General features: G+C 41.1%; 1 protein-coding gene across 1 annotated transcript in view; it reads right to left on the reverse strand.

Moving 5' to 3' along the window:
* SGCD (sarcoglycan delta) overlaps positions 1-19,754 on the reverse strand; it is a 386,661-nt gene that overhangs the window by 90,648 nt on the left and 276,259 nt on the right. The window contains exon 6 of the mRNA XM_027606658.2: positions 19,327-19,399. Coding sequence (XP_027462459.1) covers positions 19,327-19,399 — 73 coding nt within the window. The remainder of the gene's footprint in view (positions 1-19,326; positions 19,400-19,754) is intronic.

A 19,754-nucleotide genomic window follows, 5' to 3' on the forward strand; every position in this document is an offset into this window, starting at 1 on the left:
CATTATCAGCACACTTCTCCCCTACCATGCAAACGCTTTCACGTCTCCACGCTGTGCCAAGTGCTGCCACCTCTCCCTGCCGGATGGCTCTCACCTCTTTCCAGTGAATTCTTACTCATCTTGGAGACTCAGGACATAGGTCTGTCCATCTGTGTTGTTTTGGTAACTTTTACACAGCCTGTTATAAAACTGGCTTTCACATTTAGTAGGTGATGTATTCATTGAGTTGGGGACTCTGATTTATTCATCTTTGCACTCTGAATATCTAAGCATTCGTAAATATATGCTTACTTGGTTGGGTGAATGAAGTACAGGACTCTCAAATGCTTAAAAGCCTTCTGAAACCCAAAGAGTGCCTTTCAACATGGATTTTCTCATTTAGTGGTATCAGCACACCCATTTTGCAAATGGGAAAACACAAAGCCAGAGAGGGTAAGTCCCTGGTCATTAAGTGGCAGGTTTAGGACTGTCTGAGTCTAATGTCAAGATTCTAATATGTACTTGTAATACGATAGCAGGCTGGATGTCAGCAGAATATAAAGCATGGATTAAAAGTTTTAAGAGGTAGTCTAGTACCAAAAATTATCTAGGCCTGGAAATCAGGATACTTTCTTTCCAGTACTGAGCACCCCGCTTCGCTGTGGGGCTCGAGGCAGGCTGCTCTCTCTTTCTGGGCCTAGACTTCCCCATTCATAACATGATAGGAGTGGACCTGGGAATCACTATCAGCCACCTGAATCTTCAACCCTTATGAATTCTCCTCCCTGAATGGTTCCTCCGTACTTACAGCCTACAGAATGCTTACTAAGTAGAAACCAGCTGCATACTGAACAACTCCTAATTCCCAATTAAATATGTGTGGCAAGGTTAAAAAAAAAAATCTTAGTCCTTGCTCTGGAATTTATCTTAGGGAAGGAATTTCCTTCGCTTGGGAAAATATTTTGATATGAAGCTTGAGGGAAAGACAAGACCCCAAGGGCACAGGTCTCTGGGAACTTGAGTTACCAAGAGTACCATTAAACTAATTGATAGGCATCAGACAGAATCCAGACAGCTAGGGGTGGGGAGTAGAAAGCAGAGCAGAAAGAAGGAAAGACAGAGAGGGAGCGAGTAGGTAGAAGGAAGATAGCGAGGCCAGGAGATGTGATCTGGGGACTTTAGGGAACAAGAATATTGATGTACTACTGAATTTTAGTGTGTTTTGTTTTAAAACTTCAGGAAAATCTGTACATACCAGAGCCATGTGTGAGTAGTATTTTAGGTGGAAATTAAATGAAAAATGCGGAGATCCAAATTTAAATCAATGTGTTACGACACAGAAAACTTGAGTAAGATGGGGAGATGCCCTTTCAGAGTATGTGGTGTGCAGGTCGTGCACTGCTCAAGGTTGACACGTGTATGCATATATGGGGGGGGCAATTCAAATCTTAGGCATCATGGGTTTATGTACTTGTAATTTTCCAGTACATGGCAATAAGTGTTTTGTTCTAAAAAAAAAATCACCATATTATGACAATTTTCTGACATATGGATTTGTTGTGAGGAAGGGGCATCTTTTTCTAACCTGTACAAAAGTCATGTATGGTCTATTGGCGGTACTCAGTCTTAAACCAAACACATTCACAGAAGAGAAGTTCAAAATCAGAGGTGATCGGAGGTCATCAAGAAACTTGGCAGAGGACCTTAGGACGGGCATTACGTTTTGCCCAAACTGTCAAAAAGAGTTTTTGTAACAATCATTCATAAGCAGATATTACAGGGCAGGATAGATTTAGCAGCCTTCCAAGGAGCCTATTGACAAAGTGGTAGTAGGTACATCAACTGAAATCCATACAAATGCTGCTTTCTCCGTTGCTCCCTATTACATACACATACTTGCTTCAACTTTTACATGAATAAGAGCTACAAGAAAACCTGGTGCGCCCAATGTGGCACTGGCATTCCACAGAAGTATCCAGGGGTGGGATCAAGGCTGTCACAAGGAATTGTGGGTTGCCCAGGTGTGGAAGATACCTCCGTGTCTTTCTCCCACCCCCAATTAAAATGCGAATAGGGCATAAACTACTTGTTCTGCGCGTTTTTTGCATTTGGAGGACAGAGAAAGAATTCTCAATTGCTTGCATACATTTCCCTTTTACTGCTCGGTTTGCAAGCAATCATATCACCCCTCACAAACTATAATTTCCTCTTTGTTATCTTTGCTTCCTTCAGACAAACATGATTCACTGAAGAAATAATAATGAACCATTACCTTTGATGTAACGGCTGTCTGCACTTTGGAGATGGAAGTGTGCCAAGACTGGGGATTAATGCAGTATTAAGGAAGGCAACGTAAATTCCACTTCTAGATGATGTGAGCACCCTGCAGTTTGCTGTTTCCTTTTTCATATACTTATCTAAAACCCCTGGCTATTTTTTTTTTCTTTTGGCACAGTTGTATGTAGAAACTGTTGTAAGATCAACTGTGAACTATTATCTAATAGGTACTGTAAGAACTTACTCAATTCCAATAACTGTTATTAGTTTCTTCATTCACTCACTCACCCATCCTTCCCTCTCTCCACCTACTCACGTATTCAGCAAGCATTTGTTGAGTATCCACTAATGTGGGGAACTCAGTGCTCAACCTTGGCTACACTCTAGAATCACCAGGCATGCTCTAAACAATACCAACACTTAGGCAAAGGCTGAGGATCACTGTTTTAGAGTTTACAACCTGGTAAGGCAGACAAAGAATAAGTGAACAAAATAATAATAATAATTACATGAAACAAAAGGCCATGAAGAGTGCTGTTTTATGCTTGCTGGTGAGCTCTAACAAATCTCCATTCCGAGATAAAGCTCAAGGGTTAGCTGGCTGTGACTGAAAAGTAAATTTTGTTGATCTGTATCTTCCTGCATTTTTTTCCATAGAGGGGTTGTGTTTGTAATAGACATCTCCCTTGTAGCAGATTATCATTGAGGCAATGGCCAGAAAGCTGAACCTTTGGTTTTTCGTACTGTGTCAAGTTACTTTTCCTGATCAGAAAATCTGAAAGCCTTACTAAATAAATGCAATTGAAGGTATAAGAAATGAAATATGGACATCAAAATTCCTTTCTTCCCCTAGCTGAGAGCAGATTTCTTAAAAAAAAAAAAAAAAAAGATTTATTTATTTACTTGAGAGAGAGAATGGGGAGAAAGGCAGCGGGAGAGAATCTTCCAGCAGACTCCCTGTTGAATGGGGAGACTGATGTAGGCCTTGATCCCACAACTCATGAGATCATGACCCGAGCCAAAACCAAGAGTTGGGCGCTTAACTGACTGAGCTACCCAGGCATGCCAAGAGAGTAGATTCCTTTTGCATGGTGGTATGGTTTAGCAGGAAGAGTATAAAGTCAGGCAAAGTGAGATTGTTTTTCCTGGCTCCCTGAACACCTTTGTATAAGACCCTGAACTTCTGTGAGTTTCTGGTCCCTTGTCCAGAAAACGGGAATGATTACAGAGCTTCCTCCCAGAGGTGCTTCTTCTGATGTGAAGATTAAATAAGACACACAAAGGAACTAGGCTGGTACTAGGCATAGGAATGTGCTCCATAAATGCTGATCCCTTTGTCTGGGTCTTCAAGGTCTCCCCTTCCAGAAATAAGCTCCATGAGGGCAAAGGCCATACCTGTCTTGGTCATCATCATATCCCTGGCACCTATGTCCAATGCACAGCAGGCATTCAAGTATTTGTAGAAGGGACAATTTCATATCGGTTATATTTATTATATTTATATAGCCTAGCTAGAACCCTAGCCAGTGAAGTGTCCAGATTCTGGCAGCAAATGTCATCTCAAAAACTCCTGAATGGGTTCAACTTGTGAAATGGCACTCTAAGCCTACTTCCCATTGTCCTACTTTATAGGCGGTGTCCCCAGATCTTAGCAAGTTTTTCCACTGGAACATGGGAGTGTTGGTGAACCAAAGGATCAGCATTGCTCACGGCTAATACCCTTCAACTCCATCTTAGTGCTACTAAGCTTAGTCATAAGCTTAACTGACTTCATGTTTACTTAATGCAAACACATGGAAATAGCATTTCAACCTGTGTGCTATTCCTCCGCTAGACCTCATTAGTAGTGTCTGGTCAAGTGATGCCAGCCCTTTGAAAATTACTGCTGAGGTTTGCTTTTCATGGCCACAGGGTGTCTAACTAACTATTATTAGCCAAGAAAATTAATTGGACTAGAAAATCCACAGCACCCACTCTATCTTGAAGGTTCATCTATCTGGCTGGGTAATGGGTTGCCCATAAGAGGCATGTGTTCAATGAGAGTAACTATAGTGATGAGATAACAATCCATGTTAGCCATATGTAAAACAGGAACCCATTCTGGCCTTCACGGGGAAGGAAACACTAGACCTCAGAAGGGTACAATTTAATGGAAGAGCAAAACCTTTATGAATATATGTAAAAACAAAGGGGTGAGCTCTAGGATGATACACAAGAATCGATGTGAAAAATGAAGAAAGAAACCTCATTAGGATTTCATGTGTCATTTCATTCCCCTGCTGGGGTTAGGAGAGAGCCACTGTTTCCTGGTGGCATTCGACAACCAGGATGAAAGGTACCCAGATGAGGCTTTTTGTTTCTGGGATTTTCTGTCTGGTGTGTCCTCCAGGGAAGCTGGTCCAAGCCTATGTCTCCTTTCTAGAAATGGCTGAAGAAGCCAGGAGGGGGAGTATTTTGGTCAGTATAGTGTGAGAGTTAATGGATTTGTTTGTTTGTTTGTTTTGTTTTTGAGAGAGTGCAAGTGCTTGTGGGAGGAGGGGCAGAGGAGAGGGAGGGAGAGAATTTCAGACTCCCCACTGAGCGCAGAGTCCCCTACATGGGGGGTTTCGATCCTCACGACCCCAAGATCATGACCTGAGCTGAAACCAAAGTCGGAAGCTTAACTGACTGAGCCCCCCAGGCGCCCCAGGAGTTAGTGGATTTAAAACATTTTGATATTTAAGTGCTATCGTTTTTCCTTTTTAAACAATGTTTCCACCCCCATCCCTCACCATATTGCAACTAAATTCAGAAAAAGTTCAAAAGCTATTTGGGGTCTGAATGCTTATAACATTCATCTTTTCACCCATAATCACAACGCTTACCACTTCAACATGTCTGTGTAGTGCAAAGTCTCAGTTTTCCTTTCCTTAGGACAAGGTTTGCCTCTCTCATGCCTTCATATAAAAGGCAAGTGGCTTTGCTCTAAGAAAACTTCAAAAGCTGGGTTAAGGTTCACTATTAATATTGGTCAATTTGATTGCCTCACACTTTTATTGTTTTGATTATATTGAATTGTACAAAATAAGCTATTAACCCACTGCTAACCATTATCTATGGGAGGCAAAGGATAGAGCAAAATTATCCCCTCAATGGGACAGATCTCTTGGCCATAATCAAGAATGGGTCATAAATCCGTTGCTTCAACACCAAAGTCCCTGAAATTAATATCTGAGCCCTGCATTGTAGTTAATGGTTGAAGTTATTCATATATGTCATGCTATTTGGTTCTCACAAGTCCTTCTGAGGTTGGTGCTGTTCTTATCCTACTGTTCACAAGTGAGGGAACTGAAATAGAGGTTATAAAACCTTGTCCAGAGGCATACCCTAGCGGGTGACAAAACTAGGATCCAGGGTCCAGCGGTCCGGCTCTAGAGTTCTGCCCCAACCTTTACTGTGTACTGCTGCCCTCTGACTAACACCTCAAAATCTCAGTGAGATCTGAGAAAGGAGAGGGTCTTTTCATTATGCCAAAGAGAGAGGTGGTATATATTAACCCCCCAGTCTCCTCATCTGTACAAGGGGGATGAGGCCAAGCCCTCCTGTCCCACTTTAGAGAGTTTTTGGAGTACTTATGAAAGTGCTTTGAAATTTACAAAGCACCGCAAGAATCTGAAGGATTTGAACTGTTCTCCAAACACCCAGATTACAAGGAAAAACAAAAGGGAATCAATCCATGTTGGTCACAGACTCTGTCCTTCAACGTTATATTCAAGGTCAGATCACTGAGTACAGCTTTTATTTTTTTTTAAGATTTTATTTATTTATTCATGAGAGACAGAAGAGAGAGGGGCAGAGGGAGAAGCAGGCTTCCGGCTGAGCAGGAAACCTGATGCAGGTCTCAATCCCAGGACTCCGGGATCATGACCTGAGCCAAAGGCAGACGCTTAACCATCTGAGCCACCCAGGCGCCCCTGAGTACAGCTTTTAAAAGGAATGTAAATGTAATGAGAGGTCCCCGGTAAAATCAGATCCATGAGCAGTACTTTGAAGCCTGAGTCTTAGAATCTTGATCTAAGAGCAGGTCTGAAAGGGCATATAGTTAAAATCTTCCCTCCTTCTGATGCATGATACACCTCTATAATAGTCTTGGTATGACAGTCCCCCTCACCTTGAGCCTCTCAGTGGTGAGAAGCTCATGACTATCAAGGGAGATAATTTACCACCTCAGAGAATTAGAAACTGCTTTCTTATGTTGCATGATCTCACTTAGGGCTCTACTGCCCTCACTCCGTAGGCATTCTAGGTCATCAGAATAAGTAGCAAAATTCTCTTTTTGTAAGACTATCACACCTTGCACAAAGAGAGGAAGACTGTGGCTTTATCTGTTCACTTAATTTAGTCACTGCATGACTCAAGCTCTAGTATTATTACATGACGAGGCAAACTTTCCATGCATCCTTCTCTAAGAACTGACTTCCAGCTTCAGAATGAGCCACTGAAGGACTGAATGCATTGTAATAGCTCCTCAGGTGTCGAAAAAGGGACGTATCCAATCCATTATGGTTGTGTCTCACCAATGGTCCTTGATGCGCAGCCCAGTCATTTGCAGGGTGGGTAATCCAGAGAGGCCCGATGCCTCCTGCTTTCCATTTTAATCCCACTTGTCAAGCACATTTTCTATAGACATTTGCTCTCAAAGGCTGAAAGGTGTTTTCCTCATTTCCCAAAGAGCTTTCCATGAGGACCACAGGGAGAACCACAAACTAATAGACAGATGCATCATGTTAAGAAGGGTGTCAACACTTTCCTTTAGTCAGTACACAGTCAATATTCTCCATCATGAATAACTAATAAGTTTCTGAACTCCTTTCCTCAGATGTCATTGCAAAAATCTATCTGAGGAATGTCATCTGCACTTAATGAAGGGACAAGCATTATAATTAAGTTTTAAGCTATTTCTTCAGCATGAAGCTGCCACAAAGTGTGAAATGACTATAATTCACATTTTTAAGACACTGAATTTATTAGCATCTATGTTCTAGTCAAGGTCAGGGGCATGGTGCTTGAATTGTCAAAGGATGCAAATTGCTCTGTGCTGTTATTCTGGAGTGAGTGTGCCTGAGCTCAGATGCCAGGCCAGGAAAATAATCAGTCATGACTCAGGTTGTATTTCTGGGGGAAAAAAAAAAACAAACCCTCAAAGACCTGGAAACTCATTTCCCTTGGTGAATTGGAAGTGACGATGACATGTATAACTGGGGGAAAGGGAACTCTGCAATCCTCTATGAATGATGATCATCATGGCTGGGAAAATGAACAGGAAATTCAGGCTAGAGACTTCAAGTGAAGCACAGTTCTGCTGGAATGTGACTGTGGTACAACCCATGGGTGAAAAAGGAATCTAAAGTTTTGAAACTGCCTGTAAGAGAAAGAGGAATGGATTATGCTCTTTTGGAAATGGCTTACAATGGCTAGAAGAAAGACAGACATGGGATAATGAGAGGGTCCAGGAGACTTTGATGGCTCTCCTTGACAAACAAATGTGAAGGAGGCAATTACTCATGTGTTTCCTGGCTGGACACATACTTTTGGAGAGAATACATTTGTCATGATCCATCTAGCCTAAATCTCTTTGTGGTTGTGGGCAATGGCAAATGTGGAAGACATCTCAGCCAGTGAATCCGAAAGGAAGAAGTGGAGGGGCTTTGTGTGTTTGTAACAGGTAGGCCATATGAGCTGGTAGGGGGCGGGGGGTATGCCCAAAAGGGTTTCCTGAGGAAGTGCAGTTTAAGCTGAGAGTGGAAACATGATTTTGTAGAAAGAGAGTACAAAGAATGTTTCAGGACAGGGGAATTACAAGGCTCTCACTGAAGGCTCCAAGGCACCCTGGGTGAAACAAAGACAAGGGAGAACTGGTGAAGCCTACAAACAGAGGAGAGAGGACTTCTTGACTGAACTCAATACACAGTCTACCTCTGTTCCTCCCTGAAATGCTAATGCAGTGATTGTAAAAGGACCCTCAAAAGGCACAGACCCAGAGGGACAAAGAAAAAGAGAAATAACACAGGTGGAAGAAAGACGACAACCAAGTTTTGGACGTTAAAAAGCAAATCACAAATAGTGACTTCATTAGCAGATGCCAGAAAGCTGAAAGCTAAAAGCCTGTGGGTTTGGTGAAGACCAAGCCAACAGCGAGCTCAAGCCGCATAATCCTTGCCAGGTGTGGGCCCAGAAACTAGCCTGCGCCTCTGTGGCTAGGAGAGTCTGGTGGAACCACAATCAGAAGATGGGTTGAGGGCTCTAGGAGAAACTGTCAGACTCCTAGGCTGTTTCTCCACTGCATACACCCAGGTGACCAGGACACCCTCACTGTCATGGACTAAATGTTTGTGTCCCCCCCCCTCCCATTCACATGTTAAAATCCTAATCCTTAATGTGATGGTAATAGGAAGTGGGGTCTTTGGGAGGTGATCAGGTGGAGCCCTCACGAATGAGATCAGTGCTGTTATAAAACAGATCCCAGAGTTCCCTAGCCGCTTCCGTCATGTGAGCACACAGCAAGAAGATGGCCACCTATGAACCAGGAAGCAGACCCTCAACAGGAATCTGCCAGCACCTTGATCTTGGATTTCCCAGCCTCTAGAACTGTGAAAAATAAATTTCTGTTGTTTATAAGCCATCCAGTCTATGATATTCTATTATAGCAGCCCAAATAGATTAGGATGCTCACAAGGGAAGACCTGAATTCTGGGCTCTGTGAGACAAGGACAGCTAATCCTGAAAACAGGGAATGAAGTGAAAGCCTGCATATTGAAGAAGGAGGCCTTGTAGGCTCAACCTGAACACACTGGCCCCCAGACTCATTCCCAGCAAGGGATTAGGACACTAATCAGTCCTTGATTCTCATATTTGCGGTCACCCGCCTAAAAATCCCAGTCTGACCATCCTACCTTGAAGCCCACCATCCAACAAGCACCATTCATGCACACAAAACGTGCCAAAAGATTCTTAGTGCCTCACTCTTAAAAACAGACATCTGAGAATCACCAGCCATTTGAAAAAGTCCCAATAAAAAATTAGAGACCTGAACTATAATTTAAAAAGCAGAGAACAGAAGAAATTTGAAACGATCACTAATACAATCAAATAGTAAAGAGTGACTAGTAAATCTGCGAAATTAATACAGAGTATTATAGAAGGGAACTGCTACAGAATAAAGTATGTTTAGAAATTGAAACGTGAAAAAAAAAAGAAACTGAAATGTGAGAGCAGGAATTACAAGTTTATTGGGAGGAACGGTCAACAGAGAGGAGAGCAGAGGGAGAAACAAAAACGAGAAAAGGTTGGAACGGGGACAAGGGTGATTGGAGATGAGAAGCCAGGTCATCACCCAGGGCCACATCAACCACTTGAAGGTGACTTGTGAGTGCTTTGTTTTTGAAATTTCATCTTCAAGCCAATGGGAGCCACCGAAGGATAGTAAACAAGTGAGTGACATTTGGCCCAAGTTGGCCCATAGTCCATGGCCAGGAAATCCAGCGAGATTATAAAGCTGTCTCTGAGATCTGATGTCTTGATCTCATTTATATTCTAATTCTGGAAAATTCTGGAGTAATGGAAAATTCTGGAGTAAGAAAAAAAATGATATCCATTGGCTTTTTTTTTTTTTATTATGATTCACTTCTAGTTCTCAACTTATTTCAGGTAAAAACTGTTGTCAGCTTGTTCCTTTCAACTCCCATTACTCTTTGTTTTGAAAAGGTTATAATTGGAATAAAACAAGGCTGGCTTCAAGCCAAAATCATGAAGTGTGTAATTAAGCAAGATTTTCTGTCTATGCACCCAGCAGGGCCATCCTACTGAGGGGAAAAAAAAACCCGGAGATTCAAAAGCAATTGTGTGTTTTTCAAGAATAAGAACAATCTACCCCACACACTTTACATAATAAATGGCAGCTGCTGACATTTTAATCAAGATAAAAACAATAATAAAGTCACAGTGCTCCTTTTGAGGCAGAAGGTAGTCCCAACTCAGGAATTTTGGCAAACATACACACATGCCCATTCTGTTCTAAAAGACTGAGAGGTTAGCACTTAATTTATGATACCATGCCTGCCCTGACAACATGGAGAGAAGTGCAATTTTATACTCCCCCCCCTTATGAGTTTATCTTTTGAATAATATTTTTTCATATTTTAAACCCTTATGTTAAAAATTAACTTAAAGGATATAATTTTAATTTTTAAATAAAAGCCACTTGTCCGACATAATGATAACTATGTGTCACATTGCCTTTCTCCAGTTCAGATGAAAATGGGCCAGCCATTAAGGGACAATCATGTAGGCACTAAGGTGCCTCACTGCACATAGCTGATGGCTTTAGCTTTCAGAGATAGTCTGGGAATCATTTGGAGAGGCATGTGAAATGTTTTGGCTATTAAGGCATTTCCTCCAGTATTTTGTTCACTTAAAAGATTACAAATCTAGGAACACTTTTGGGGAGTATGTTTCAAGCATCAGGGCTGGACTATAGTTTCAATCAATGCTAGTTCAAGACTTACAGAGAAACTAAATCAGTACTAGCGGGTACCTGATGATGGATTCTGACAGCATTTTTTTTTTTTTTTTCCTTATGATCATACCCAATGGTCCCTACAAGACACAGAGGGGAAGACTCATGGCCTTTGAAGCATGGCAGTCAGCTAAGATGTTGTGATTGGCACAATACCTCGTATTGCAGGCTGCCCAATTTATAAATTGTGAAAGCAAATGGCATTTCTTTATTGTTCTTACCTGACTTAATTTTTCTCTCCAACTCATCCTTATGGATGGTTAGGAAAAACTAAATTTATTGTGGCCTTCTCTCTGTGATTAAAAAGTTTTAACTTTTTCGTGAGGATAAATAATTTTCTTCTCCCTCTTTATGGTATCATAATGGACATGGGGGGACGGGGGCTATAGGACATCCTGGTGACAGGAACAAAGAAGGTTCAGATTCCAGGAGATGTGGTCCTGATTGGCATCAGGCTAGCAGCCCACACTTCTAAGCCCTCCGTGGGTAAATTCTGGTTATTTCCCACCGTGCTCACTTAGGTCCAGCTGAGTCAGGTCTGAATGGTCTTTGTAGGCCCTGAGGTCTGGGTATGTTTCCTACAGCACCCCCAAACTGGACTGTCTGCTTTGGAGCCCCTCAGTCCCACGCAAGGAAGCTGCCCAGGAGCCTGCTAGCCTGCACCACCATCATTAGCCATCTGTATTGCTCAATGGGACCCCATGTGGATTCTTTCCTGCACTGGCATCCCCCCCTCCACCCTCCCAGGAGCTGAAGGAAATTTGAGACTGCTGACCCAAGTCCCCTTTTCCTCTCTAGCCACATGACAGTTCACCCTGCAAGTTGGTTTCCTCCTAGAGTCCTAAATGAAAATGCACGATGACCCTTTGCTTCTGACTTTCCTTGAAACCTAACTGGTTTCTTCCCTCCATGACTCAGAGAATAAAGATCATCAGGCTATCTATTTTACCACTTGCTTTCCCCGCATTTCCTCTCTTCTTCCTACAATTCACCAGAAATCAGAAGAGAGGGGTTTTTAACTTCCTCTCCCTGTTGGGGTGGGACTTGCTCTATATCCTAGACTCTTTTTCCCCCACGATGTTATCTTCCATTTATCCCTCCCTGGCTTCTAATGGCAGAATTATATCGTACAGAGGAGATGCCTGTGGGACACCTAGGTTTGGTAGCTTTATAATATACTCTCTATCATATTTGTAAAACACAAGCTTTTGATCAAGAAGGCAAAGGCAAAGATGGAAATAACCTCCAATACTGCAACCTCTCTTTTCCTGTACCCCTTTTGTTTCTCCTTCTGTAACCTAGGAGAACTGTGGTGAAAAGGACACCTAGAGAAAGGTGGAGCTAAGGGAAAAAAAGAAATATGTAGATAAATTCAGACTATGTATCGATACTAATGAAGCAAAGGGAAGGAGATGAGAGGATCTGGAACTCAGGAGGAAGGGAAAGAGGGAGAAAAGGGACATATATATGGACTCACTGGTCTTCAAAGATGGGCAAGATGTCTTACTGTGAGTTTTCAAACAAGACAACCTTAAAATCAGGGGGACTTCTTTAAGCCCTCACCTGTGGCTTTCAGATAGCTGTTTTTTTCTGGGCGGGCCCTGCGGGATGAGTGAAGAGTTGGCACTAGTCACTAGTGTCCTCTGGCAAATGAGAAAATGGAGGCAACATGATGACACGCTAATACCGCTCAAAGCATGCAGTTTATGGGCTGTCTTCCATCCCAAGGCTGTTCCCTCTCTACTCTGTTAGGTGAAATATCCTTATCCTTTAATATAAAATGTTGTTAATGGTAGATGGAGGCACACAACAGCCTTTTGGTTTTGTCCTTCATGGAAAAAGAACTGTCAGGCACCATGGTTTCACAAACTTTTTACTGGCTGATGAAATTGAACACTCTGGGAACTCCTGTCTGAGGCCTGGAGCCCCATGAAAATGAGCTGCTTGCTCCTCCTAGGAGCTAACATCTGTTGAATTGATGTCCACTGAGCTTTTCCCATGTTCTAGGCACTGGGCGAGGAGAGCTTAAGAGACTTGCCCAAGTTCACAAGGCACATTGGCTTTGGGGCCAAACTCAACCCCAGTACAGGACACCTTCAAAGCATGGCTCTTGATCAACATGGACACTGCTTCACTGCTCTTCTATTTTGGAAGGCCCTTGAGCACCTGTGATATTATCAGGCCACTACACATTTTCATTTCTCCTTTGAATCACTTCAATGTTCACGCTCTGTGATCGAATAATTACGAATCTCATACATGCAAAATAGGTACCAAACATGTCTGCAAAATGTTGAAAGAGGAGAAAATTTAAAGATTTCTTTCATAATGGTATTGCCCCATATCCTGTGTGCCCATAGCTATGGAGCACACACTCCCTCCTCTCTCTCTCTCTTTCTGTGTCTCTGTCAGTCTCTCTATATGCCTATATATATAAAATAGATACGTATGTATATATATGTTTTAATATATGTACATATGCGTATGTGCATATATGTAGAAATATATGTATAAAATGATAAACATGAATATTATATTTATATAATTCAAAAATCAGACTGTCTCTCCAAATTTGCTATTGTGACTTTTGAGGGGGACAAGGGAAGGGAGAGGGATTACCAAGTATTAATTGAAGTGTGATGCTATGACAGACTATTCTGGTAGCTTCAATTTATAAATCACTGAGAATCAAATAAATATTTAATTGGCTACAGCCATTTTAAAATAAATTTAAAGAAATAAATTCATTTTTGTCAACTTGGAAGTGGTGTCTGATGCTTGTTTTCCTGTGATATACACAGACTTTAAATCTCACACATTCCCAAAGAGTTCAGATTAGTATCTATTCATTAAGAAAAAAATCCTACAGAATATTCAAGTCAGATGTATCTTTAAATTTTCTGCTTTATTATTAAAACTCTGGTAATGTTGTGGGGGGAAAAAACCCCACAGTAACAATGTCTTATTTATTTGAGGCTGCAGAATGGGTTTGGTATTAGTGACTATTTCAGTTCTGAATGATGTTATGGACTGAACTTTGAAACTTGTAACAATCATTAAAGTCTTCTGTGATCATATTTGAGATTGCCTTCACATGATTTATTAAAGAACACAATTGTCATAAGGAAATTACTGAACCTCATTTTTGTCAATGACACGGTAATATTCTTGGGAGCTACAGAAACCCATTGGCCTATTTGTCCTTGTATTAAGTGAACCTAGGGAACCACACTTTTTAAATTCTGAGGCTCACTTACTGTTTTTTCCTTTCATCTTACAAATAAAGATGGGCAGCCTTACCTAACAGTCTCAGGTAGAATCCTGTGTGTCATTCCCAGGGTTTCCTCTGGCTTTGTTCATATATCTATTCTATCACTTATATTACCTTGTATTTTTGGGTGCCTTTCTATCTTATTCTCCTTAACTACAAACTAGTTGAGTACTCATTTATTTATCTCTGTATTCTAAGTATTTAGCAGATGCCTCAACTCCTAATAAGTGTCAAAAAATTTACCTGGCAAACAGTTCCCTGAGCTGTGATGAAACGGAAATCAGGTCATCACCCATGTCATAACTGTATGGAGAGTAAACGCATGTCAGCACATTAGCTGATGAAGAATTCTTTTATAAAGACCTTTTGGCTTCTTGCTCTTTTGTGGTTCCTTCCAAGCTTTTAGTGATATCTAGAGGAACAGAGTTGGCTATATGTGTTCAGTGGTCTATGTAACCTTCTCCCATTTTTTACATTTGCCCTGGTATATGTCTGGGAAATAAGATTTCGCAGTCTATTTCCTATTCTTATAGGATCAGAATCTTACAGGGAAGCTTCACAGTTGAAAAGAATCCTTAGAGCAAGGTAGGCATTCAAAGGTAGCTTCTGTTCTTACAGAAAATACATATGCAAAACTAAATGGCCCATTTCCCATCTCAGATCATGCACAGCCTGAGATCAGGGATTTTTCCATTTGCCTTTATATATATAGACACCCGGAAAAAGAAATAATGAACAAGTGAACATTTAATATATGCAGATTGTGAATTTCAGATCGTGAATTTATTAAAATCCAGTTTCTATTCCAAGTTAGTTTTTCTGATTTCAAGAGATAGGCCAAGTGCCTGGTAGATGTCTTCAGTAGAGTGTTGAATCTAGAGCAACATGTCATTATTTCAGAATTGTCCCACAGAGGCAAACTCAACAAACTGCCCGAGTTGGATGCTGGGCTCAGACCTTGCTAACACTGATTATTTGTCTGGAGAGAAGCAACCCTCTTTTGTGATTTTCAACTCAACCCTGGATTATTTACAAACATCTTAAGCAAACACTATGAATACAGTAACTATAGTAACTCTGAAAAGGAAAGTAGTGAACCGAAACTTGAAACTCTAGCAGAGAAGAAGCTACCACTCCTTGAGCTGAGGGTTGAGATCTTCTAAGAAGATGTGCAGGAGGCCTAAAATTTCCTTCCCATTAACAAGCAAGCAAGCAAGCAAGCAAACAAACAAACAAAACAAAACAAAAAACCTTCAAAAGCCGAAAACAGACGTTGGAAGAAAGAAGTTATACCAACAGAGAAGGTCTCTAAAATAGATGGTATTTTCCCATGTTTGATTTTTTGAGTAAGTGAAGGACATAGATGGATTTAATTTTTGCTTGTTCATTGCAGAAGATGGTCTATGCATAAATAACCTGTAGTCTTTTAACTCAATTTGCTTCGCATTGACAAGTAAGACCAAGACTGGGTGGCTCAGTTGGTTAAGTGACTGCCTTCGGCTCAGGTCATGATCCTGGAGTCCCGGGATCGAGTCCTGCATCGGGCTCCCTGCTCAGCAGGGAGTCTGCTTCTCCCTCTGACCCTTCCCCCTCTCATGTGCGCTCTCTCTCTCTCTCTCTCATTCTCACTCTCTCAAATAAATAAATAAAATCTTAAAAAAAAAAAAAGACCAAGAAAATCTGGGTAGAGAACATGATTTAAAAAACAAAACAAAACAAAACGCTTCTCATTAAAAAGATTCCAACTTAACTGCAGTGGGAGTTTTCAAGATCCATTAATTCATATCTCAACAAATAACTTTTCTGTTAAACTCCTTTTTTACACATTTTTTGGATCTGTAAGAAATTCAGGTGATTGCATCCTTTTCAGCAGATCTTACACAAAAATATTATGGGGCTACAATCTTAATTTTTTAGTTTTGATACACATATCATGGGTATGTAAAATGTTACCATCAGAAATCCTAGGTAAAGGGTTCAGGGGAATAATATGTATGATTATTGCAATTCTTCGTTTAATCTAAAATTATTTTAAAATAAAAGTGAGCCTAAATAAAATAATGTGAGCCTGAAGTTTGGAGCTGAGAGTGACCTGGCTTTGTATAGACATCAGGGCTCCCAGATTAGCTCAAGGCTACATGGTGTGTTTGCTGTAGGTATCTGCCCCCCAGCTTGGTACTCCTCCAACTCTGTTGTGCTGCTCCTGAGGAGTGAACCACTTCTGCTTCACCTACACAGCTCACTCAGTGCTACCTGCTGGCACAAATCCAGGAATCTCCCTCAGATTATTCTACTTTCCTAAGACTAGAAGACACACGGGCACAAATGAACTGGGTCAGTACAACTGATCCAACTGTAAAGCCAGAGGCCGGAAAACGTTCGTTACCTATTTATTCAATATCCAAGGTCAATACCATTCAATTGCCTAGAGTAAAACGTGGCACCATTTGCTGACAAATGTGAAACATCCACAGATGCACTGGGCTGGACTAATGTATCTACTACATTGGATTATCTTTCAATTGGTCATACATTCTCCCACAGAGTGCCATTAAAATAAAAAAAAAATCATAAGGATGAAGGGGCTAATTATCACATTCTAGGCCCTGACTCACTTCAGGCTATCAACCATCAACACAATTTGAATAGGAGCAAAGAAACAAACAGTTGTAGGATTACATATTAAAGTGTTTTTATGTTTCCCGTAAGAAAATTTTATTTCTAGTCTCTATAGAATATGTCTACAACTTGAGAATAAATAATGGAAATGCAGCAACTACCAGAAGTCCTTATTTGTTGCACTTAGGAGATTCACTTCTAATTTTGGAAATTCAGTTTTTTCTAAGGCCAGTTCCCAGGGTTTTCCACAGGGTCTACAGATGACCGTAAGTACGGCTATTGCGCTCTATGAGCAAATCATCTGTTCTCGATTTTTCAGAATATGGATCTCTAAAGTGGGCTGATGTTTGGAGAGTTGTCTTTTTGTTTGATGTGGGTTGGGTTTGTTTTTATTCACAGAAGATTTAGTTTTCTGTTTTAAAGCAAAGCTAGCCTAAATTCTTGATTCTTAAACTTTCCATGCCTTCCAGGTAATGGAGAGCTTATTCCATGGGGGGGGTGGGGGGTGGGGGGGTGCTGTATTATATTTAGAGGACAGTTTCTTTTATTTTTTATCTTTTAAAATTTATTTTTTAAAGATTTTACTTATTTATTTGAGAGAAAGAGAGCAGGGGGAGGAGCAGAGGGAGAGGAAAAGCAGACTCCCTGCTGAGCATGGAGCCAGACGTGAGGCTTGATTTCACAACTCTGAGATCATGACCTGAGCCCAAATCAAGATTCCAAAGCTTAACTGACTGAGGCACTCAGGCGCTTCTAGGTCAGCTTCTTTTAGACAGCATTTTTCTTTGGATTGATCAGCAGTAATTACTGACTTGTTGTGTTAAAAAGAACCCTGCAAAAAAAAAAAAAAAAAAAAAAGAACCCTGCTCCTAAGGAGGTCTGTGAAAAGAAAGGGAACCAGCCCACATATTACCTTGTTTCAAAGGGCTCTCACATCACACACATGAGGATTCACTGCATTCTCAGAGAATGAGCTTGCTCTCCGAGTCCTAAAATACAGGTTTCCTTGGGTGGATTTGCTGCAAAGATTCCAGCTTTAGTACCTAATATGAAACACAGGATCTGGCTGACAGAGAGTCAGGTAACTTCTGGCAGGTAGCAGCCCTCAGAGGGAAGCAACTCTTCTAGGGAAAAGTAAAGCCTTTCAATGGGGCGTATAATGTGAAAACTACAGCCCACTGTATACGGGGTTTTGATAAGAAAATGTTCTCTTTCTCTATGAATTATCCTCTTCCGAACACATTTGGTAATGTTTGAGGTCTACTATTAAATATGCAATGTTATTGATAATGATTTATGAGGGATTTTAGTTAAAAGAACTATAAGAAATGAAGAAAGCCAGTATGTGCTGAATTGTTCATGACTATAGGTGAGGTAGGGAAGCTGAAGGGACTCCACTTTAGAATGGGCTCCATGTCTGCTGTTTTTCTGCTAGGTCCTGTTTCTGAATTAGCCAAAGAAGCTATGTTCCCACTTCAAGGGGGAAGCTAGCGAGTTAATCATTCTCTGAGTTTTGTCCTAGGTCCCTAACACCTGATAACATCTAAGAAGAGCCGGATCCCAAACATGTCCCAGGATATTAGCTTCTGACATACCTTGGCCAACGATGGCATCAACACTACCTACCTGAGTGATTTGTGGAATGACACCTGCTGTTCGCCTGACACTTGCCTTTGATCAGACCCTACTCTGGATTCCTGGAGGAACACACACCTTAGACCTCTTTCCAATATAAGCCCCTAACCCCAAGTGACATTGAGACTCCTTTTCCTTTCCTTTCTGAGTCTCCCAGAAACTCCATTCCATCTGCTATTTTCTGTCTGTCCCTCCTGCTATTCAATAAATTCTGCTTTCACTCCCCCAACTCGCATTTGATTCCTATCCTGCATGAAGCCAAGGAGCCTCTTAGCTGGGTTTTGCGGGAGCCCCCTCTGGCTCCTGGCCTACCTGCATCATATATAGCAAAACATATAGTTATATTTGTTTCAAAATACCATTTTTTTATGTTTCCTTTTTGGAGCCAGGGATGGTTTTTAGGTCGTATCTTTATCTCTGTCTGTACCTATTGTTCTTTTTTGTTTTCTTTAGTTGTAGGTGCTAAGTACACAGCATCTCAGAGCCTTTTTCTGCTAAAGGCAGCACAATTATGGATATTTGAAGATTAACACCAGTACATGGAATATTCACAGAAAGTAGTTCTAGTACCATTAACGGTCCAAGTGATGGAGAGCTTGTCATACACAAGCAAAAATCTGTATAGTTTTTAGAGTTCAGTTTCTTTCAGGTACCACTTTTCTTTGGGCTGATCAGTACCAATTACTGACTAGTTGTGTAACTGGTTAGGTTTTGGGTACCACAAAACACAGCAGGAAACAAAACACTGTGAATGAATGAATCCCGAATCTCCTAATTACAAGGCTGGCAACCTCTTCCTCCAAACCCTCAGTCTTCTTCTCAGAGAGAATTTTCTCTTGGATGTAGCTTATCTTCACACCCTTTCTAATCTCTACCAGTTTGTATATTCATGTTGTGACACTGTTACATTCCAAATGCTCAGAATGGATCATCAGCCAGTTGCCCAAAGGAAATAGCCACTAATCAATGCAAACCATAGTCAGAAGTTTACCTTAGTTCCTTGAAGGGGTCTGCCCTGACATTAGGTGTCTCTATAGATTTAGGGAACACTGTGCCCTCCGCTCCTGTAAACAAAAGAAAAAAGCAAACAGAGGTTGGAGAGTTTGGACATGTCACCTGGGGGCACACACAACACAGTGAGTGGAGCTAAGTGTAGGGTGAATCCTTCACACAACCCAAAGCGCATATTTTGCCCTTGGCTTTCACTCCATGATAAGGGAGCACTGAATCAACTCATGCAAACAGCTTTTGAAAAAACAAGGTACTTCTTTTGAAAGTGTTCTTGCGGAGATCAGAGTGAGGCCATGAGGCAAATACCATGTTGACTTAAAAAAAAAGAAGAAGAAGATGCCTAAGAAATGGCACAATCTAACTCTTGTCTCTCATCAACTATTAATAGTCACCCAACTGGAGATGTTT

The sequence above is a fragment of the Zalophus californianus genome, chromosome 5 (assembly GCF_009762305.2).
Source record: "Zalophus californianus isolate mZalCal1 chromosome 5, mZalCal1.pri.v2, whole genome shotgun sequence".
In the NCBI taxonomy this organism is placed as follows: Eukaryota; Metazoa; Chordata; class Mammalia; order Carnivora; family Otariidae; genus Zalophus; species Zalophus californianus.